The sequence below is a fragment of the Ursus arctos genome, unplaced genomic scaffold (assembly GCF_023065955.2).
Source record: "Ursus arctos isolate Adak ecotype North America unplaced genomic scaffold, UrsArc2.0 scaffold_7, whole genome shotgun sequence".
In the NCBI taxonomy this organism is placed as follows: domain Eukaryota; kingdom Metazoa; phylum Chordata; class Mammalia; order Carnivora; family Ursidae; genus Ursus; species Ursus arctos.
The window spans coordinates 8,940,872-8,963,404 of NW_026623089.1; the positions used below are offsets into that span (position 1 = coordinate 8,940,872).

The 22,533-nt window shown below is 46.8% G+C and overlaps 1 protein-coding gene across 24 annotated transcripts in view; it reads right to left on the reverse strand.

Annotated features, from left to right (window-relative positions):
- Nucleotides 1–21,889, reverse strand: part of DMBT1 (deleted in malignant brain tumors 1) — a 70,203-nt gene extending 48,314 nt beyond the window's left edge. For 16 of the 24 annotated variants that reach the window (XM_057308674.1, XM_057308669.1, XM_057308665.1 and 13 more), the window contains exons 1-9: nucleotides 21,790–21,869; nucleotides 15,120–15,176; nucleotides 12,911–12,940; nucleotides 7,767–7,796; nucleotides 5,147–5,194; nucleotides 3,116–3,160; nucleotides 2,017–2,340; nucleotides 1,043–1,072; nucleotides 160–204 (exon numbers count right to left, since the gene is read on the reverse strand). In XM_057308674.1, coding sequence (XP_057164657.1) covers nucleotides 160–204; nucleotides 1,043–1,072; nucleotides 2,017–2,340; nucleotides 3,116–3,160; nucleotides 5,147–5,194; nucleotides 7,767–7,796; nucleotides 12,911–12,940; nucleotides 15,120–15,176; nucleotides 21,790–21,850 — 670 coding nt within the window. In that variant the 5' untranslated portion in view covers nucleotides 21,851–21,869. Of the gene's footprint in view, nucleotides 1–159; nucleotides 205–1,042; nucleotides 1,073–2,016; nucleotides 2,341–3,115; nucleotides 3,161–5,146; nucleotides 5,195–7,766; nucleotides 7,797–12,910; nucleotides 12,941–15,119; nucleotides 15,177–17,555; nucleotides 17,620–21,789 lie in introns of those variants that run through there. The other 8 variants (XM_057308662.1, XM_057308656.1, XM_057308657.1 and 5 more) reach the window with 8 other exon arrangements.
- Nucleotides 21,890–22,533: the final 644 nt, after the last annotated feature.

Below are 22,533 nucleotides of genomic sequence, written 5' to 3' on the forward strand. Positions count from 1 at the left end.
CGCACACGCATGCACACACACACACACACACACACACACACACAGACCCGAGGAACAAGGCTAAGGAAGAACACCCCATGAGACTCACCACCTCCTTCCAAACCCAAACTTCATCTAGAACCTGAGAACGATCCTAGGAGGGTAGAGTGAAATGTTTACCTGTTTCTGCTGGTGAAGTTGCATAGCTGGAGATCCAGGTGGTGTCTGGACATTTCAACAAAGGCAAAGACCAGAGTTAGACATCATGGAAAGCAGTCTCTGAAAACTGTTGTTGGCAGGCATCCTAACAGTTGCACGTCTGCATCCTGCCACATCCCACCTGGGTGTTCTGGGCAGGTTTCCTGCTCTGCCAGCTGTTCTGGGACAAAGCCCTTGTGTAGGTCAGCCAGGTCCCTGCACATCTCGAAGCCTGCCATGTTCTTTGTGCCTGAGAAAACTTTTGCCAACTATCTATCCTGCCTCATGCAGATCTGAGGGTTGTCCCATATCCTAACGTTGGTAAAAAAAGAGTCAGGGCCATTGAGGGTCAACATGGAGCCAACTAGGTGTCCCAGTACCGAGAGCACCTCCATCCCCTAGTACACCCCCATCCCCTCAAATATTGTCCCAGCTCCATTGGATGCAGCTATGACTCCAAGGAATTGAGGCGGTTGCAAGCACTGAGCAAGGCAGAGGAAGCAGCCTGCCCTGATGGCTCTCGTACAGGAAGTCGGTGGTCTTCAGCGACCATTCTCCCCCTCAGCCTGTCAGCCCGGAGTGTATGACAGCTGAGATTCATGGCACATGTGGCCAGTTCTCTGACACTGCAGGCAGACAGCTCTCAGGACAGTGTCCACATACTGGATGAAACCTCATGGACTGATGGGAAGTTGAGACTCTTGTGAATCCCATGTCTGGTCAGAACCCCGAGCCAGCATGTCAGTGACAGTGGGAAATTTAAGGTGCCCAGAGATTCCACAAAAAGCAGTGGTTCGACCACCCTGGGGGGAAGAGGGATGGGATGGCAGAGAGAAAAGCCTGGGTAGGGTGGCCCAGGACTCACCTGGCTGGAACGTGGTCTGAGGCCAAGCAGCTGTAAGAAAGAAACACGAGTCAGACACACAGCACACAGGTGCCCCAACTGGACCAAAGGATGAAGAAACTCAGCCAATACACCTGAGATCATGCTTCCACACGTCCTCGGGTGGACGACGCCAGGGCCCACCATGATTCTCCCAGTCCTCTGGGAGCCCCACCCTATGTCCTGCCACCATTACCCCCCTGGCTGTGCCTGAGAGCTGACATTCAGCAGGTTGAATGTCCCTGCCAGGCTTAGGACAGGCCACCAAAGCCATTGCTTTCCCTCTGCATAGGCACAGCAAGAATGCATCTGGGCAGTCAGTCTAGAAGGACCCCAACTTCACCAGTCCAGGTGCAACGCTCCCAGTCCTTCCAAGATTTCTCAGCCTTTCTGTAGGGGGTCAGGCTCAGGCCCCACATTTACATCTGGCTCATTAGCTTTCCATGTACCACCGACCTGCCCTTCCCTACACATCAGCCCACGTCCCAGCTGCTCTTCAGCACCCTCCCAGATTCACAATGCAGACTGCAATCCTGTTCTCTGAGTTGGCCTCATGGAGGACCCAGAAGAATACAATGATGAAAGAGTGAAGGTGCTTCTTGTTCCCACCGCATGCCCAACAGATGTGCTCTGAGAACGAAGGCCTGGGAAGACGGTGTGCGCTGAGCACATTATCCCGCTAAGCATCAGGGGCTCGTTGTGTCTGCGCACTGAATGGTGGCCAGTCCTTCCACCCCCTGTGCCACTGGTGCCCAAAGCCGTATGGGTCCAGGACAGAGGGGTCCTGCCCCTGCTCGTCCCCCTGTGCGGCCCTTGAGGAGCCTGCTGCCCGCAGGTAAGGCTGGGGGGCACAGCATATCCGGGAGAGGCTCAGGTGGGGACTTTGGAGCCGGGAGTGCATTTGCTCACAGGAACAAGCACCATGAACGGGGGACCTGGGGATTTTGGAGGTTCACCTGAGCAGATGACACCTGCGTCCTCTGAGTGGCCACAGTTGTGGGAGTTCCAGCCATTGTGAGGGCAGCTCCACAGGTAGGACTCATGCCCGGAGCAGCGCACGTTGTCCAGCACAATCGGCCCTGAGCCCCGACCAAACCGGGCATTTCCCGGGGCCGACGTGGCCCAGCCACAGCCCAGTTGCCTGCAGACCACGTTGGCATCGTTGGTGTCCCAGTCGTCGTCACACACGGTGCCCCAGGAGCCTCCGTACAGGACCTCCACGCGGCCCTGACACCGGTCACCGCCGCTCACCAGCCTCAGGGCCAAACCTGACGGAGTCCCTGAGGGAGAAAGAACAGAAATTCCCCTCCGGGTGTATCTTAAGGTCATAAGCTTCACACATTTGTAAGACCCAGGGACTTCTTCCTGGCCTAAGTCCCCTGGGCAGGGAATTACCACTGACCATGTCCAGAGGTTAATTTCAGCACAGGTAAAAGAGCAGAGACATCCCAATCCTCTCATGCCTAAGGACGCTCCAATATAGAGAAGGAGCCCCATGACCTGGATGGAGGGGAGGTGGTGGACAAGCCTCACCCCCACTGGACACACCCAGGATGGAGCTCCAAAGCTCCTGGTGCATGCCAAGACCCCTGATGGCCAACTTCTGGGCTTCCATGGCAGCTTGACTTGGTTCTGCCAAAATCCTAGGACACCATGTACCTGGTCAGGAAAGCTGCAGTACCAGCACATGGCCCTCCTCTTCTCTGGGCTGTTCCCCATGGCCTGGGAGCCGCAAGCAAGGTCCCAGCAGCACTGCAGAGGCCTCCAGGGCCTACACTGAGCACCTGGGTGAGGACCTTTGCCGAAGAGAAGCCCAGGATCCCAATGCAGTCAGCTGACCACCCTCAAGATCAGACCCAGGATCTGATCTTCAGAGACCTTATCTCTCTCTATCGCCCTGCTCTACACACACACACACACACACACACATACACACACACACACACACGGACAAGGCTAAGGAAGGATGCACCCTGAGACTCCTCCTGTCCCTTCCAAACCGAAACTTTATCAGAAGCTGAGAACGATCCTAGGAGGGTAGAGTGAAATATTTACCTGTTCCTGTCGGTGAAATTGCATAGTCGGTGGTCCAGGTGGTGTCTGGATAAGACAACAAAGGCAGAGACCAGAGTTAGACACCATGGAAGGCAGCTTTTGAAAACTGTTTTTGGCAGGATCACATGGGATCTTCCTTTGTGCTGTGTGCATACAACACTCTCTCAACCCATCCTCTACAATTCTTTCTGAATTCATGTGAAACCCATGTATACAGTTGTTGTCATTATCAACAGAGAGAGAACCAAATAAAAATATTCGTTATCTATTGTACCAGTAGCCACAGAATTCTCTGTAGTGCTATCTGCATAGACAGATTGTGGGGGGGGGGGACAGAAAATGTAAAGTTAGGTCCCCTCTGAGGACAATCAAGGACTGAAATTTAAAAAGAATCTGCTAAGGAGATGCCATTTCTGACCTGGATTTTATCTTGCTATGTAACTTTGGAAAAGGGAACAAACCTGTTTAGCCTCAAATTCTTTCATTCTACAAGACTATTTGGGGGGAAATATCTCTTTACCAACCTACTGACCTTGATTCTGACCATCCCACATGTGACCTATGCAGAGCTCCACGAACAGATGCAAAAATAACTTTTCTAATCCTTATGCTCCCGATGGATTTCTCTTGTCTAACTGTATTGGCTAATATCTCTAGTACACTGTTAAATGACAGGGGGCTGCAGGCCATTCTTTCCTTTTTACTTTAATGAAAATGCTTCCAATCTTTACCCATTAAGTAAGATTGTGGCGTTAAACCTATGATTTTCAAATTGCTTCAAGAAACTGTGGTGCTTGCCCCAGGCCCCAGCAAGAGCCTACTGGGTGCTGGGGCTTGAAGAGGAGATGACCTGAGAGCTCCTCTTAGTCTGCTGCCACGAAAGCATTCATTGCACTTCTGAATTCCCTACTGGGCTTCTCCATGAGGTCTTTTGGGGTCTACAGAAGTGTGACTTCCACCTCCACCGCACAGTCAAGGTTCTGACAAGCATCTCAGTGACAGTCCTAGCTGCAGTCCTGTGTCATAGTCAAATAGCCAAGCACCTGAGCCCCTTGTTTGCACCCTGGATGGACTAGTTGTACCAAAGAACTTGTTAGGCCCAGCTCTTATTCCTAATACATAGCAGGGCTCTCAAGGGAAACCGTTATAGAGAGGAGCAGATTCTCCTCTTAGAGCTGCTGCAAATAAGAATCTTAGGAAGAGCCATGGCTAAATTATAATAAAGCCAGTCTCATCCTCAGCTCTAGTGACATTTGTGTCCTTAATCATAGGAAAGAGAAAGAGGTAAAGTCAGACCTCACCCCACGGGCTTTCGAGACAGGAAAGCATAACGTCTGAGGAACAGAAATGCCTGACATGCGTACCATTAAGAGTCCCAACTGATCCATGCTGACTTCTGGTCAGGGGCCTTCACGGGGAGGCTATCCTTCTCTTGTCCTAGGGTCAAAGTTTCCCATGGGATATACGCAGTGACTTTCCTTCCCAAAGCCCAGGTTGCCAAAAACTCAAGCTGTATTGACTACCTCCCAGCTGTCTCATAGGACATGCCCCTGGGGGGAGCATGGGACCTTTGATGCCCATAAGCTGAAGGACCATGGCTCCTCGTGTTGAGAAGGAACCAAGGTGGCCTGATATGGGCTCAGGAAAGGGCAAAGGCAGGAAGGATGTTGCCCCATCAGGTTTGGACCTGCCTTTCCAGGCCCTGCAGCCAGAGACCCAGCACCTCAGCCTGGCCAGGCCTCAGCATGCAGTGGTGAGCACCACAGGGTAGGCACTGCATGTGAGCAACAGGACCCCCCTGGAGACTGGACACCAAGCTCCACCTTGGATCTCCTTGGAAGTGCCTGAGCAGGTCGATCCCTCCCCAATCTCAGGGACATAGTCCATGGAAGGGTTACCCATTTAGGCCTGGGGACTTATTCAGAGGTTCCCTCTTGGGAACTGAGCACCTTTTGCACCTCTTCTGGATCAGAGATGACCTTATGGGTGCAGGTAATGAGCCCATAGGGATCCCACATAAAAATATGTTACCTTCTGCCTCAGTTGTTGCCAGGGATGCCTCAGTGGAAGACAAAGAAGCTATGGAGTGGAGAAAAAAAGAGGTCATTCTATGTTGGCCCTCATTGGAGAAGAACTGGCCTTCTAATTCCTCAGCTCTGAAACAAGGGCTGGATGCAGAGACCCAGAAACCCTACCCACTGCTAAAAGCTGTATTTCTTACTTATGAGACAGAATTCATCTCTCTGTCATTTTGCCAGCCATTATTCAATGCTGGAATGCCAGAGATGTTCTTTGCTCCTGCCATCAACTCCCACCCCTCTGCTTCCACTGTCTCCAACCAAAAAATCACCCCATCTGATTTACAAGATCACATTTCAAATACCAACTGCCTATTTCTATAGCTTACCCACACCCTCAAATGACAAACATCTACCATCACTGAGATATCCCTGAGAAGGTGGCCCCAACTGAGTAGAAAGGCAGTTTCCAAAGATGCGTCCCCAAATGCTAAAATAAACCCACTCCAAAGCGATTACTTGGAGGGCCATACTCTCTGGGGAAGCCATTCTCATGTGCTAGTTGGATTATCGGGATCCTATCCCATGCATGGTGGCGTGTGCACACACCCAATTCACATAGCAAATGCCAGAGGTCACTCTAAAGATGGACAATTTATCTAGGAAACCCCCTTTGGGGGACACAATGATTGCTATCCTCAGAGCTTCTTTGTGGATTAAAAGACCTCTTGGTACTTGAACACCTACCAGCCCTCTGTGAACAAAGGAGAAACTCAGCGTTGGGTTTTGCTAGGATGAGTCAGGGAGAATTTCTCTATTCCACTGTGGGTGTGAATGTCTTTAGCTGGTCATTTAATCCCCAATAAAGAGAACATACTGGTTATTTCTCTGTTTGATTTTGGTATAGATTTAAGTTTTAAGGACCGGAAGTCTCTGATCCTTCTCTCCTGACTGTAAAAGGAGGAGAAAATGCCACGTAGGGAGGTATTTTTTCACCCCAGGGTGGGGATCATCAGAACAATCCCACGGGCTGACTGCATTGGCGAACTCTGGAGGAGGCTAAGATTGGAACCCACCTCCACCACTTCCCAGCTTTAGGACTCCAGGCAAGCTACTTGCCTTCTCTCAGCCTCCATTTATCTGGAAAGGGACCTGCCCTCTAACGTCAAATAAGACATGACCTAGAGTAAAGCAGGTAAACTGAAAGTGATGTAAAGGTCAGCAGGAGCCCCTCTCATCCAAGCGGCACAGGCGAGGTGAGGTCAGCTGTACCTGAGCACACAGCTCCGGCGTCTTCCCTGTGGCCACATTCGTGGTTGTACCACCCACTGTGGGAGCAGCTTGACAGGTAGGGCTCCCATCCTGAGCAGTATACAAAGCCCAAGAGGATGTTCCCCGAGCCCTGACCAAAGTGGGCCCCACCCGGCGCCAACACTGCAAGGCCACAGCCGAGCTGCCGACAGACAACATCTGCATCCTGGATGTCCCAGTCGTCGTCACACACGGTGCCCCAGTAGCCTTGGTACAGGACCTCCACACGACCCTGACACCGGTCACTTCCATTCACCAGCCTCAGAGGCAAACCTGCATTGACACGGTGGAAAGCCCTTGTCCACTCTCTCTGCGTCCCTGGCTTTCACTCACCAACATCCTCTGTTCTCCTCCTTCCTTTGACCACTGCCCCATCTCCTTCACCTTTTTTCTCCTCTCCCACACCTTACGTGTCACTGCTCTGCCAAGCACTGTCTTAGCTCTCTTCTCACACTGTCTTCCCCCTGGAAGAACTCATGTACTCTGGCAGCTTTCTAGGAGGAAGGCCCCAAAATCGACCTCTCCAGTGCTGACCAGCCCTTACATCCCCAACCAAGCTCTAGACCAACATTCCCAGTGGCCTCCTGGACATCCACCCCACCGTCCCAAACCCAACACAGTCTCTTTCTTCCACTTGAATCAACAGGGTCACCGTACTCCGTAAGAACTGTGCTGGAAATCTGGTTGTTACATTGGATTCCTCCCCTTCTGTACCTCTTATATCCAACTTATCCACAAGCTTATCTTTCCCTTTATCCTCACTGCCATTTTGCTAGGTTAGATCTTCCTTCTCTTGAACCTGGCCTGCTCCAGAGGCCTGCCCGTGGATCTCCCTGCCCCGTCCCTCCCTCTCTAATCCATCCACATTGATGGATTCGACAAGCATTTATGGAGTGCTTACTCTGTGCCCACTCCTATGTTAACAGGATTTATCTGTCTCCCCTAGAATGTCCCAAGTTTTATCTTTATAAAATGTGGATATGTTCAACCCATTTCCCTGTTCAAAATGCCTCAGTGCACTCTCCACTGCTATCAGGGTCAAGTCTCAGATGGCATTCATCCAAGAGTGGGCTTCGACTCACCTTTCAAGCCTCCTATGAGGGCTGACAGAGCCTGAATGCCACCATAACGGGCACCATGTTCCTGCCTGACATGATCCTGCTAAACCACCCACACTGATTATGCAAGGAAAACAGGGAGCGGGTCCCGAGAGATCCAGCCCAACATCATGACAGCAGGAGCTGAGTCCTAGGTATGGCTTCTCAGTGGTTAGTTTGAGTTTATGAGAAATCTGTGGTCACTGTAAAGAAAAAAGGTCTTACCATAGCCTGTAGTCAGGGTGCTTGCCAGACCTAGGAAGAGAGCAAATTCATCTTGGAATGGAAGTTCCACTGTTGGTAAACGATCTAGTCACAGATTGGCTTGAGCATCGCCTTACGATCGTGCCAGGGGGCGCTGTGGCTCACTCTTGGGTCTGTGTGCCTCCAGCGTTCTCGCAAAGTGTTCTGGATTTTCTAATAGTAGATTACAAGTGGGTTGGACGTGGGTGTTGAATAATTTTGGATGCAATAAAGTACATACCTCTTTACCCTGCCCCCTACCGCTACCGTTTATAGTTACAGGATATAATCTGTGCTCAGGAAGAAGGGCTGGAAAAGAAGAGACAGCTCAGAGTAGGCGAGGGCTCTGGATGCCACTTGAATCCTCCCTCCCGTTTGAAATTTGAGTGGAGTTAGCACTGGGAATAGCCACTCAGAGGCCCCATAAATAAGTACATATTTTGTTGTCAGATACCCTGTGCCTTCTGACCATACCCTGAGAAAATTTTAATCTATTTTGAACAAAACCAACATCTAGAGGACCCTGGGTCTTTATCATCAGTGAGGCCACTCTAAAGCTCTCTAAGCCACTCCACTTCAAGTTAACCCTTAGGACACCTTCAAGGTCCATCAGACTCAACTTTAGTTCTTGAGTTTCTTTTTTTCAACTGGCTTCACTCTATTTGTGAGGGTTGATATTTTATGACTTCTACATGTTTTAAGAGGTCGTCCAAAGAACAAAAAGAATATTCATTCATGAAAAGAAAATAGAATAAAAGTCATTCTATCTTATAGTCACTATATGGATTCATTGTATCCTTCTATAAATCCAAAATACACTACGGGCTCTTCATGATCTCATTTTTCCTATAGCTTGGAACATTTTACTATTTCATCATTCAACGAATTGGTTCGTCATTACTCGTTAATTATTAACTATCATAAAAAAGAGTTATATAATAAGACAATGAGAGAATGGTGGCATTATCTAGAAGAAAGATGAAGTGGTAAGATAGGTCATCATTCTCCAGTGCCCCAAATACTGCATTACCTTTCAACAAGGTATTTTTTAAAAAGACTGGAGGCACTGTCTTTGTAAGATGCTTTTAGCTTTCATTGAATGCAGTTAAGAATTCAGAAGTTTTCATTGTCTATTACCAATGGCAAAGAGGAAAAAAAGGACATTGAAGATGTTTCACAATAACTAGAAGAATCAGAAGAGGGACGTGAGGAGATAGAGAGTAGCCCCCTGGATGTTAAGAATAATGGCGGAATTGCTTGTACAACTGAAATCTCAGACTCTGGGCTTTCAAATGATGATATCCCAGATGAATTTCCTCAAATTCAAAAATCAGGGAGTGAGGAATATAATTCTAAGTACAAAAATAAAATATGGTGCTCTCAGGTGCCTGGGTGGCTTAGTTGATTAAGCATCTGACTCTCGATTTCAGCTCAGGTCATGATCTCAGGGTTGTGAGTTTGAGTCCCACATCAGGCTCCAAGCTGGGCATGGAGCCCACTTAAGATTCTCCCTCTCCCTCTCCCTCTCCCTCTGCCCATCCTCTCTCTCTTTTTCTCTTCCCCCTCTCTAAAAAAATAAACAAGTAAAATATAGTGCTCTCACCTGCTTCAATGGAAAAGATTTCATTGATGACATTTTGCAACAAGAACTCGGACATCTCCTTTTGCTAAAAGGACATATGATGGTATACTTTTATTTTTTCTAGTGCTTATATACCAAAATCTACTTGATAAAAGGAGATGTGCTATGTTTAAATTCTTATTAAAAATTCCAATGCTGTTGCTTTCATGATCCCTTTTTTCTTACTTCCTGGTGTAAGGAAAGTTAAGGCATTTGATAAACTTCTTAGATTCCTTGTAAATGTTGAGTCCTGCCAGGAGCAGCAGTCAGGGGTTCAGAGATTAGATTCTCTCTAGCAAAACCAACTGGCCAGTGAGGGGACTTGATGCCAGAGAACTACCCCATTTGTCTCAACACCTTGAATGTGGGGTCCACAATGGACTTCTCCAGCTGCCCTGCTTCATGTTGTTGATGGCCCAGTAAGAGGGCAGGTGAAGCACATGCCTGAGGATGAAGAAGCAACTTGAAATAGAAACAGGCAGCTAGAACATTCTTTCAACACAGGTCACAAACCTTGGAAATATCTGCACCAGAACATCCCCACCTCATTTCTGACATACCATCCCTGCTCCCTGCTCCCACACTCAAGAACATGCTGAGAGACATGCCTGAGAGTCCTTCATTCAAAACTCGGACATTTAAGCACAGTATGACACCACACAATTCCCATTGTCTGGTTCCAGGTATCTTGCTTAGTCACAAAGCGGTCAATGTCAGAGTCTACATCTAACCCAGAAGCTCTGAGCTCCAAGGTCCCAACAATACTCAGGCATAAAACCCAAAAGAACGCTGAAGTTGTCTGTGGTTGTGTGTGTTCGCACAGTTTGAACAGACTCTTTTGCACAAATTTATTGGGACCAACTTGCTTTCAAATTCCATCAACCACATAGTTGTAGATGATGTCAGCTGCCATTTTGGGAATGATGGTAAATCACCTGAAAAGAATAGCTTCCACTTGTTTGTGTTCCAGGAAATGGAAATAGGCTGTTCTCTGTCTCATCTCTTGATGTCTCAAGACAGTTGAGACATCAGAATGGACCAACCGAGGAAAAGTCACAAAGAGATCTCTCAAGATATTTCCCCAAAGACCTGGTCCCTTTCCAAGGGAGCTGGTCCCCTCCCATCTAGACTCAGCCATTGCCCCAAACCTCCAAGAGAACTTATTGTATACATTTGCACATTGTATACATTATTGCTTTAGTGGGGAGAAAACTGAAGAGCTTGAGTATAAAAACAAACAAGACATCATCAAACCAGCCATATCTACTGGGTAGGCCACTCCAGTTATTCTAGAAGAAAAGCCTAAGGAGATTGTGTGTTGACTCTAATGGCACTTGGAAAGTGCCCTGGACCTTAAATGAACATTTACTAAAGAATTATTACATTTTCATGGCTGATGACAATACCATGCTTAACTATTTATATGCACTATCTCAGTTCATCTTTACCCCAACCCAGTCATCCCCACTTATAGACAAGGACACCGAGGCACAGACATTGAACAAGTCAGTCCAAGGACATGCAGACTCCGCCTCTGCTGTCAATGCTTTCAGCTATCATCCTGCTCTGCCTTCTGTCATAGTCACTGCCTGCCACGAACCCTCTCCTTGTGGTTTTTGAAAGGAAAGCGGTCCATGCTAACTTACTTCCCATAAACCCACCAAAATGGGGTTTTCAATACGAAGTCACCCAGTAGCCTTGACTGAGTTCAACATTGTTTTTGTGCATGTAGTGTGATTGACTCCAGGATAAGAATGCTTTTGATTACTGTGGTTTTTATTTTTAGGGTTTTTATCTTACATCTGTCACAAGCACCCAGATTATTTCATCCTCTTAGGTACCATCTTCTCTGCCATATAGTCTGCATTTGTCTCAGTGGAGTTAAGGATGGTGTGGATGGGAGGCCTAGATGAGCTCTCTTCATGGAGTCTCACTGTTGTCAAGCAAATGGCCATCCTAAGGGGTTGGTATGGAGGGACAGGATGCCACAAAGCAGAGATCAGGCTAGATTGTTCATTGTTTAATGTGTTAGTTCAAGATATAACCAAATGATGAGCTTCCCAGAGATTTGCTCATGGACACGTCTCTGGATTTACCTCTACCAACTCCATCCAGATTTAGACAAGAATTTAGAAGGCAAATAAGAACCAGGTCCAGCTGTAGCTCTTCACCCATTTGCCCCAAAAGACAAATGACATTCTACCACCAACAGCAGGCAACACTTCAAAAACTCCATTAATCAGAAGTCCTTTTTTTCCCCCTAGAGCTTTGGAAAATGTGTCAAGGGCACAGTTTGGAAACTAGCACCTAGAGATAACCTCCCATCAGGGCACTACCCTGGCTGGATAAAGTATTTGCATGGCTAAGCATGGAGGAGGGGAGTATCTGAAGGCTGGGTCTGGGTAGCTATAGTCAACGTGAGTCTTATCTGTTCCCTCCCATTCCTGACAGCAGTGCCGGCGAAGAGCAGAAGAACACTCTTCCTTTTTGCTCTGTCTGGCTAATTCCTGCACCAGCTCCAGACCTCAGCTCACCTATGACTTTCTTGGGGCTGCTCTCTCCCATATCTTGGTCACATCTCTCTTGCCATGCACCTCTTGCTCCAGCACTTACCACAGCTGTAATTGTGACTATGTATTAGTTGATTACTGCCTATCTTGCCATTAGGCCATAAGACCCTAAAAGCAGGGAACACATTCCCCTGAAACAATACAGAGAGAGCCCACACTTAGTCTCTCCTGCACAGAAGGGTCCTGGCAGGGCTGGTTCTTGTCAAGTGAGGTATCAAGGACATTGAGGCCATTTTGCAAGGTGTGGGAAAGTTCAGTGTCAGCAATGCACTCATGGAAAACCCTTTACATCTACAAGTCAGACTTATGTAGCCATGAACCATTTGGGAAAATGTTACAAACCTAAATTCACTTGACATTAAGAAAACATAGACATTAAGAAAAAATAAGTAAAAATAGATAGCACTTCAAATATATAGACATATCTCTGTCACTTTCTTTGGAAATTCTTAGCAAAGTTGTGCTTCCATAATTACATTATAAACACAAAAAACTTAATTCAGTACTGGGCCATGCAGCATGGTTGCTCAAAGTGGGGTCTACAGACCATCCTCCTTTTCAGTTATATAAAAATTCAGATTCCTGACCCTCAACCCACACCCTCTAAATCAGGCTCTCCGAATGAGAGGAAGGTAAATCCCAAGGACCTGCATTCAAAAAAATACCCTCATTGATTCTGATGTACATGGAAGTTTGAGGCAAAGGCAAACTACAACTGAAGAAGAACATAACGATATAACTACAAGGTCCATTTATTCTATAACTGAAAGAAGTTTCTACTGCCTTTGTATTTCTATAAAGGACACAAATCATGCTTTCGTGCAGACTTCATACCATTCACTAAAGGCAGTGTTTATGCTTAAAATATAAATAACTGTATAGGATAATAAATAAATTTTAAATCAAATTCAGGATATTGTTTTAAAAGTACTCACCACTTGTTGTGGTAGGATATGATTGGGTAGCTATAAAGGAATAAAAGAAAAATCAGACACGTGTGTGTTTCATCCGCAGGGATCCTGAACAACAAACCCACCTTTGAACCATTGCTTTTTTTCTGGTTGACTTTGAAGTAGAGATACCACAACGGCACACGGATCAACATCAACAGATCAGTAAGCTGTCTTTGAAACTTAACGCAAATTGATAAAGATTTCTTGTGTCTCGGGTACGTGGAAAACAAACTACTAAACTAGTCCCAAGAAACATGGTGAGGCTGGTGATGGGTAGTAAGGAGGGCACGTATTGCATGGTGCACTGGGTGTTATACGCAACGAATGAATCATGGAACTTTACATCAGAAACCAGGGATGTACTGTATGGTGACTAACATAATATAATAAAAAATGTAAATCAGAAAAAAAAAATAACAGAGGGAAACAGGTGGGGTGGGAACCCTGGGGTAAGGGAGTATATGGTAACTCTGTATTTTCTGCTCATTTTTTCTATAAACCTAAATAAACTGCTCTAAAAACTTAAAAAAATAAAAAATAAAAAGTGGCTTTTTATATCTTAAGAATACATTCAATGAAATGCTCTTAAATAATTGGTGCATTTGTTTCTGCGTATTTCCTGCTGCAGATATGTCTTTATTTCATTACAAGAGAAATTGACATTTCAGCACTGTAGAAAACCAAATTAGGCTTGTACCTAATTTGGTACAAATGGGGACCCATTACTTTTCTTATTTCTTTGTGAAAATTTAGCCATACTGGTTTATACGAATGGGCGTGAGGAGTTGAGATTGAGATTGACTTCTCAGTTCCCAACTAACTGAAATCACCAAAAGCATGGATTGGCAACTATTTGGTCCAAAAAAACAGTCAAGTGACTTTGTGTTGACAAAGGCAGTGGGAGATGAAAAATGCCTTTCCTTCTCATAAAATGACAGAGGTGGTCATTTACTGAGACTTACGGACCCTGAAAGGGCTATTGGGAGAAGTCAATGAGAAACGTAAATCAAATGTGTATCAGACTGACCGGCGCGTTGTCAGCACACAACACGTGTTAGCTATCGAAGCAATAAGAATTACGGTGATGACCATGATTGTACAATTTCCAACACTCACTGTCTTAAGTGCTTCACCCACATTGTCCCCTTTGGTCCTCCTGGCAACCCACAACAGTAGGGTTCCCTCCTCTTACAGAGAAGTAAACTGAAGCACTTAGAGGTAAAATAAGTTGGCCAAGGTACTACTATTATTTTCATTTTCTAGATGGAGAAATCAGTTTGGAGAACAGGGGTCACTGCTATTACTACTCTGCCCTGAACCATGTAATACGCATTATCTCCTGGAGCCCCCACCCCCACCCCCGATGAGCAGATGACGCCGGTGTCTTCCCCACGGCCATAGGTAGGATTCATTTCCTGAGCAGTGCACGTCATCCAGGACAATCAGTCCTGAGCCCTGACCAAACTGTGACTTCCTCAGATGGTATTTAAGAGCTTTCCATGTATCATCCTAGTTAATCCTCAAAATAACCCACGGGAAAACAGAGGCTCGGGAAGGTGACCCAAGAGCAACCGACTGGTAAGAGATAAGGGGCAGGACTTTGTACTCAGGCAGTTGCTCTTAACCATTTCACAGTTCTGCTTTTCAGTATATATAGATTTAACATTTGAACTATATGGCCCAAATCATAAGGTCTGCACTCTTGCACAAGCAAGCATACTCATGCACACACAGGAGTATAATAAGATCAAGAAATGGCAGAAGAAGTTACTGCTTAACGCATCGACAGAGGTAGAGGTTTCCACTGTTTTCCCAACACCTGATGAAAATTCTAGAAAAGAAGAGGAATAGTAACTGATTATATCCAGAGAACCTTAGGTAGACGCTCCTGTTCCGCCTGCTTCTGCTGCCCTGCTGAGTGGCTGCAAGCCCCGAGGGGACACCTTGGGGGGCAGAGATCTTAGGAAAGAGGTGTGGCTGGGTACAGACTGGCATGGAGACTCAGGGCCTGTCTTCTGGTCAGTGTGAAACCTTGCGACAAAGAGGCCGAGGGCCCAGGTGGACCCGATCAGAATAGGGCCTTCCTTGTCCTACACTTAAAACCCAGCAAGATTCTCTACAGCAGTCCCTCCTAGGCCCTTGGAGGTAGGGGTGGGCCCCACAACCACCCAGTCCCAGAGTTTAGAGTTACCATTTAACGCCTTTGCCTCCTCAAAACTGGATCTTGAGGTGGATTCCTCTGACCTTGCTGAGAAAGACAAAGAAAAAGGGCCAAATGAGAGCTCTTCTGAAAACAAGCATTAGATCTGACCTCCTTGCTAATTCAAGCAGGGAAGGCAGCTGCATCACACTTCACTTTGGAGGGTTAGCTGGGCCTCGTTCATTAAATAATTCACTCAGCAAGTCTGGACTAATTTCTGACTGCCCAGAGGCACTGCACTGAAAGTCAGGGCGGAGGGAAGGATCCATCAGAGAGGGCAAGGCTCAGTCCTCTGGAGCTCAGAGGCAACTCAGCAGCCAGACTTGGTAGCCAGTAATCCGGTCTTTCCCTGGGAAGAACACAGAGTGCAGGGGAGTGGGAAACTCAAAGGGAGGGATTCATGGGCTTGGAAGAAAAGCAGGAGGATTCCAGAGAGGGGCAGATATTTCCTCTAGGCTTGAAAGAAGGCATGAACACATGTCAAGAAAAAATGGAGCAAAAGGACCGCCAAATAAAATACAGGATGCCCAGTTAAATTGGGATTTCAAATAAACAAGGATATTTCTTAATACAAGTATATCCCAAGTATTATATGGGACACATTATACTAAAAAAAAATTGTGTCTTTATTTGAATTTCAGATAAACAATGAATACTTCTTTAGTATAAGTATATCCCAAATATATTTGCATGGAACACACTTACACACACGCACACACAAAACATTTTTTTACAAATCAAATGGAACTGGGTACCCTGTATTTTTATTTGCGGTACCTGAACACTCCAGCAGAAAGGCATTCGGTAGGTGGCAATGAACTGGAGGTTCTCTTCGCTGACCTTTGTTTAACACCCTCGCCAGGTCGACCGATGCCCTCCACCCTCCCTGTAAACTTGCTGATCACTAGGGCTGGTACGCTGTTTCCTAGCATACCTGGCAACTTCCATTCCAACCAACTTAGTTGTACGATCAACGAGAGGCAGGTATGAGCCCTGGACTTGCTTATGACAGTTGTCCTTGGCCTTAAGTTCAGGTAAATACAAAGTAAATCAAAGAAATGTGGGTAAACACGAAAGACGGCTTTCTATAAAAATAAGGCTGAATGCCTTGGAAATAAAATCAAGTTGCTAAAAAAGAAACCAGGCAGGTGGGAGAGCGAAGAGTACCAGAAAGATGTACAACAACCGAATTTCGGTGCTCACAGCACTCTGCACGTGCGTTTCATTTCACACCCCCCTTTGGAGAAACGAAAACTAGAAATTACCGATATGCCTCTCCCCAACTTCCCCCCCCCCAGCTCACACTCTCTCTCTCTCAAATAAATAAACAAGATCTTTAAAATAAAAAAAAAAGAATATAGCCAAAGGAAATAATCATAATTTCTACAATGTAGACAAAGATGTGTGGGCATTCACAGTACCACCCATTACAAGAAGAATCTGAAAGGGGTGCGGGAAAAAGGGAGAGGTTGGTAAAAGGGCACAAACTTTCTGTTATGAGTAAGGTGTGAAAATCTAATGTAAAACATAGCGGCGATAGTTGATCAACTGTATTGTACAACTGAAATTTACTAAGGGACTAGAACTTAAATGTTTTCACCAAAAAAAAAAAAAAGAAGAAAGAAAAGAAAATGGAGAGAGATAAGCATGTGGGGTAATGCATGTGTTAACAAATGGGGAACCCCTTTACAATGGGTACTTCTATCTCATCACCACAGGGTAGACTTCAAATATCCTATAATTTTATTGATAATTATACCTCAATCAAGCTGAAATTTTTAAAAAATAGTTTATTTATTCATCTGAGAGAGAGAAAGAGCACAAGCAGGGGGAGAGGCAGAGGAAGCGGGAGAAGCAGTTTCCCTGCCGAGCTGGGTGCCTGACGAGGGGCTTGATCCCAGGACCTGGAGATCATGTCTTGAGCCAAAGGCAGACACCCAACCAAATGAGTCAACCCGGCACCCCTAAAGCTGACATTTTTTAAAAAGAAGAAAATCTAAAATAACCCCAATGTCCAAAAACTGTGAATGGCGTGTTAAAATGTTCAGAATATAAATTATAGAAAAACTGTATGTTAAATTATATCACTTACAGGTAACTTGAAAGAAATAGGTATTTTAACAACGGCCATCTTGGGTGGTGGATTTGGGGTGTTTTTACTTTTTCTCTCATTGTTCTCCAGGTCCTACATTTTCTGCACTAACCGCGCATTAGGAACTGTGGTTTGAAGCTGAAGATGGAACTGGGGTGGCAGGTTACGTGGGAGGCAGAGTCTTTTAGGTGCAGAAGGAATTGGAGTTGCCGGCTGAAGGACGAGAACAAGGGTGAAAGGGAAATTGAAGACAAAGAAAGGTAAGGAAGCGAATGGTAGAGAGAAGCAGAGAAGGAGGAAGGACAAAGGTAAGAAGCAGAAGAGGAAATGCTCACATTTTTTAGCAATTTCCACACTCCTGGCATTGAGCTGAGGGCTGGACATGTAGTACCCCACTTTACAAAATCCGTCATGGCAGAAGTACTGTGCACATCTCTTTTAGCGGTGAAAATCCAAGACTTACAAGGCAAAACAACTTGTCCAAAGTCACACAGCTACCAAGTAGGGAAACTCATGTCTGAAGTCAAGCACCCGGAGCCCAGAGCAAGGGTGCCCCGCAACTCTGCTGTGTGCCTCCCCCAATTCAAATTAAAATGATGACATTCCATTGCAATCTGTCAAAAAAGCAAAACATTTTGAAGTAATAACACATAGTAATGTGGGTAATACCGCTGCTGACATAGCATGTAGCTCCCCATAAAATATATATAAGGAAACAGAAATCCTGCTCAGGACCTGGCATGAGGGATGCCTTTGGAGATGGCTCATGGGCACACCTTCTCTCGGGCCCCGCTGGCCCCGCACAGGGGCATCCAGGCTGTTCCCTTACATTCAGCCTGAGCCAGGCACTCTGTGGGCTTTTGGCAACGCAAGGTGTTGTGCTGGGTCCTAAATGAACAAGACACGGTCCTTGCCCTCCATGGACTCCCAGCATAGAAGGATCCCTAGAAAAATCCACAGGTAATTTGGTGCAAGAGTTAAGATGCCATGGGAGAATGAGAGTGATAACCATAGGGTGACACAATCCGTGTGTGCAGTGTGTGTGTCTATATATGTGTCCGTGTTTTTGTGTGTGCCAGAGTGTGTGTGTGTGTATGTGTTGAGAGTATATGTCAGGGAGAGAGAGATTCTTGGATGGCATAGTGTCCGCGGCATTTAAAAATAGCAGCTAGATTTAGCCAGGTGAAGGTAAGGAAGAAGGTGAAGAAGACTGTTCCAGGTAAAGGGAACAGCATGAGTGCAGTCAACATGGCAAAGAGGCAGCATTACTGGAGTGTGGGAGGTAAGAAGTACAGGTTGTTTTGCACTGAGCTGCAAGATATCCTAAAGAACAAGTAAAATCACGGGGCAGAAAACAGCGTGGACCGCATGGGGAACAGCAACACAGGTGGATGATGCCCGGCAAGGTGTGGAGACCCATGAGGCTGGAGAAGACAACTGAGTGGGACTGCGGGGTCCTGGATGCCAGGCAGCCCCACCTGGACTCAGTCTGACACACCGCCATGGACTTTTTCCTCATTCCAGAACATTCAGCAGACTGAGCTCAGGCTGAGTCACATGAGGCCCAGTGGTGAGTTTGCACAATGAATGTGCACTGAAGAAAGGAGAACTGCTCGGGAGGGTAATTCGCATGGCCTGTTATTTAAGTGATTCAGAAGTGCCTCCCCCCGGTCTAAATGTCACCCACATGAAACACATTCTCACAACGTCCGAACGTCCCTTCATTCGATTTTCTTTCTTAAGGCATTAATCATTGCCAAAACCCCTGCTAAGCTGTGGAAAGGGTACATACAAAGATGAACAATCTGATAGGAATTCATTTGTAAGCAATCACTGCTTCCTCATTTTGCAAAACATTGGCCTTCAAGAAACAGGACCCAAAGAAGGGATGTTAAACTTTTTCTCAGAGGGGCGCCTGGGTGGCTCAGTCATTAAGCACCTGCCTTCGGCTCAGGGCATGATCCCAGAGTTCTGGGATCGAGCCCCACATCAGGCTCCTCCACTGGGAGCCTGCTTCTTCCTCTCCCACTCCCCTGCTGTGTTCCCTCTCTTGCTAGCTGTCTTTCTCTGTCAAATAAATAAATAAAATCTTTAACAAAACAAAAACCAAAAAAAACTTTTTCTCAGAATAACTTTGGAGTTAGAGACAAGTTGCAGAGCTAACACCAAGACAGAGATCCCATCCACCCTGACCCCGTTCCCGAGGTTATCCAGCGTTACTGTGGTGCATTTGTCATGGGAGGGGGACCAACGCTGGCACATTCCCCACCGAACTCCAGCCTTTATGTGGATTTTACCAGCTTTTCCTTTTTCTGTTCCAGGATCCAATCCAAGACACCACCCTGCACTTAGGAAGTGAGGCGTGTATACAACATTAGGACCTAGAGCAGTAACAGTGAGTGGATCCCAGGTGCCCTCTCTGTGCCAGCCACGGCTTGCTGACTTCACGTCCACACCACCCCGGGAGGTTGAAACACAGTCCCAGATTACAGATGAGTAAACGGAGGCTTGCAGAGGCCGCAAAGCTGGTAAGTGGCAGTGCCAAAGATGTGGCTAGGAGAGGCAGGGGTTTCACGGCCCCTCCGGCCCAGCACCACCCCGGGGGCACCGGGTTTTTTCTCGAGAGCATGTGCAAGGACCAGAGCTAAGGACGGCACCTGCTGCCATGGCCCTTCCGGCACCCAGCTCCACCACGGGGCTGCAGTGGGAGCCAAACGCCGAGGGTCATCTCCTCGGCTCTCTGGGCTAAAACTGCTACCTGAATGCCGGGGTAGGTTCAACTAGGTTCATCTAGGTTCAACTCCTGGCCCAGCCGCTCACCCGCTGCTGACCTGAGACAAGCCGCGTACCCTTCCTGCAGCTGTTGCCTCATGTGCCCCGTGGAAGGGGTGATCCCTCACTCTGGGTGGTTAGCAGATTTAGACAAGAGAACGTAGGCACACTGTTCGGCAGAGCACTCCGTACAGAAGAAGCACTTCGCAGAGGTCAGCTCCCGTCTCTGAACTGCAAGCGGAGGCACGCATGCGTGGGGGGAGGGGGCGCACGCACGCATCTGCGCAGGCCCATGCCCAGAACGTCATGGGAAAACGCAAGTTCCCTCAATCCAGGAGCGTGCTGCTTTAAGCCCCTCGTAGGTAAGAACAGGGTAACTCGCACCCTGTCCCTCAGGGGCTGACTTAAACCCCAGGTCACATCGCAGAGCCAGTGCAAGCCCAGCGATTCATGTTCTAGAGGTGAAAGCTACAGCTAACAATGCTACCCCCCATTTTCAAGTATTTTGATGGAGACCAGATTTCCAGCCCCCAGACTGCCCAGAGCCAGGACCCACTGACGTCCTCCTGACAAGAAAAGAAGGTGGGCATCCTCTGTCAGCTGGCCCACCTGTGTCACCATGCCTGCCTCCCACATCACGTGGTACAGTCCTGCTGCCCATCACCAGTGTGGTGAGGGCTTCCTTTTGGGGTGCTGCTTTCATGACGGCAGTTTCCCACATGAACCTGCATTCCAGAGATTCCCCGACAAAGCCTGGGGGTAGGAGTGAGAGTTCTGGAAGTTCTCCAGAAATTAGGGCACTGTTGCCCTGTCTTCTGAAATTCATGACTCTAGCAAAAGGTGACACCAAAGAAAGCAGGAAGGAGGTAGAAGAGAAGAAGGAGGGAAGAAAGGGAGGGAAGGAGGGCGAGAGGGAGAGAAGGACGGAGAAGAGGGAAGGAAGGAAGGAAGGAAGGAAGGAAGGAAGGAAGGAAGGAAAGAAGGAAGGAAGAAAGGAAGGAAAAACAGAATGGAGGATCCGAGGCAGAGACAGAAGGGGAGAGAGGCAGATAGTTCATAGGCAGACTGGCTAACTGGCCAGCTCACGTAGTATCTCCATACATTGACATTGAGATTCCACATCCACACTGACTTGCTAATGGCTCTTTTGTGCACATTTGATCCCTTCACACTCTAAGAACACAAAGGTACTCGTGAGTTATCGAGCTCAAATCATTTATCTAAAGCAGAGAGTGACAGGCACAGAGTTGGAGTCTTAATGATCTTGTCTATGTTCAGCTCCTTGACCTGAGTTTCCTTGGTAACTATTATCAAGCCACATACACCTGCAGAAAGAAGTCATGTAATGAGCATTTTCAGGGGCAATCTTACTGCCCATTTTTAGAGCACACAAACCATGTCCTGAACCAACGATGTCAAAGTTTTAGAGCCTCTTAATAGTACATATGCACTTTTCCTTAACTTCAGGAATTTTTCTAAGGCCAATCGATCATTTCCTTAGTTGAGCTACTCACTGAAAACATTGACATGATTGACTTTTTCTAACTACAACCATTGTATTTCTCAGCCAGAAACAAAACCAGAAAGAAAGAAAGAAAGAAAGAAAGAAAGAAAGAAAGAAAGAAGCCATTCCTTCTCAGTATTTGCAATGACAATTATGAGCAAAGAATTGCCTCCTCCTTGATACAAAACTCCCCTTGAGATGGAAAGTCTAGCACCAGGGAATAAGTAGATATAATTCGCCATGACTTGGATTTGCAAGAGTGAAATTAACGAATATAATAATTAGACATATACCTGAAGATAGAACTGGAACCAGTAAAAGACATGTTTCAAGGATGACTATGGAGATCCCCATTTTGCTGGGCTCTTCTCATTTAGAATAAGAATACCTTGACATTTATAGGTTCTCAGCCGAAAGGAGGTGTGTCCTCTGGGGTGGTATATTTCTATTGCTGCCATAAATCAGTGTGAAGGAAGTGAGGACTTTAGCCAACAGTTGATGGCTAATCAGTGGGAACAACTTAGGTGTGTTTGATTGATTGCTGTATAAATGATTTGGCAATTCTCCAGCGGCAAACACATGGACAGTGATACAGTTCCCCACTTCCTCTTAGGTGAAACTCAAAGACTCTCAGGTACTCTCTGAATATAGGCTCAATTTTAATCTGGGAGAATTTGAATTAACTTGTGGGAAGTCAGAAGATTCAGGGCAGAGCAGGATGTGGGCTGCTGGGCAAACACAGGGCATGGTGCCAAGGGGAAAGCATCTCCTTGGGATGATTTGTCCTGGCAGCGCATTCTCTTATTGGCCCCTTGCCTCGGAGAAACAACATGACTGGAGAGGAGAAGGTATGAGGAGGGGTGAGTCCATAGATTCTGTGGGCTTGAATTAACTTCCACCATTTTCTGGATCTCACACTAATCCCGTAGCACAGGAGCTGAGAAACATGTGACCTCAAACTGAACCACCTCCAGCCATTTCACAAGCTTTGATTTCTTGGCCCTTGACATTCATGTTGTATGACTCTTGGAGCTTGG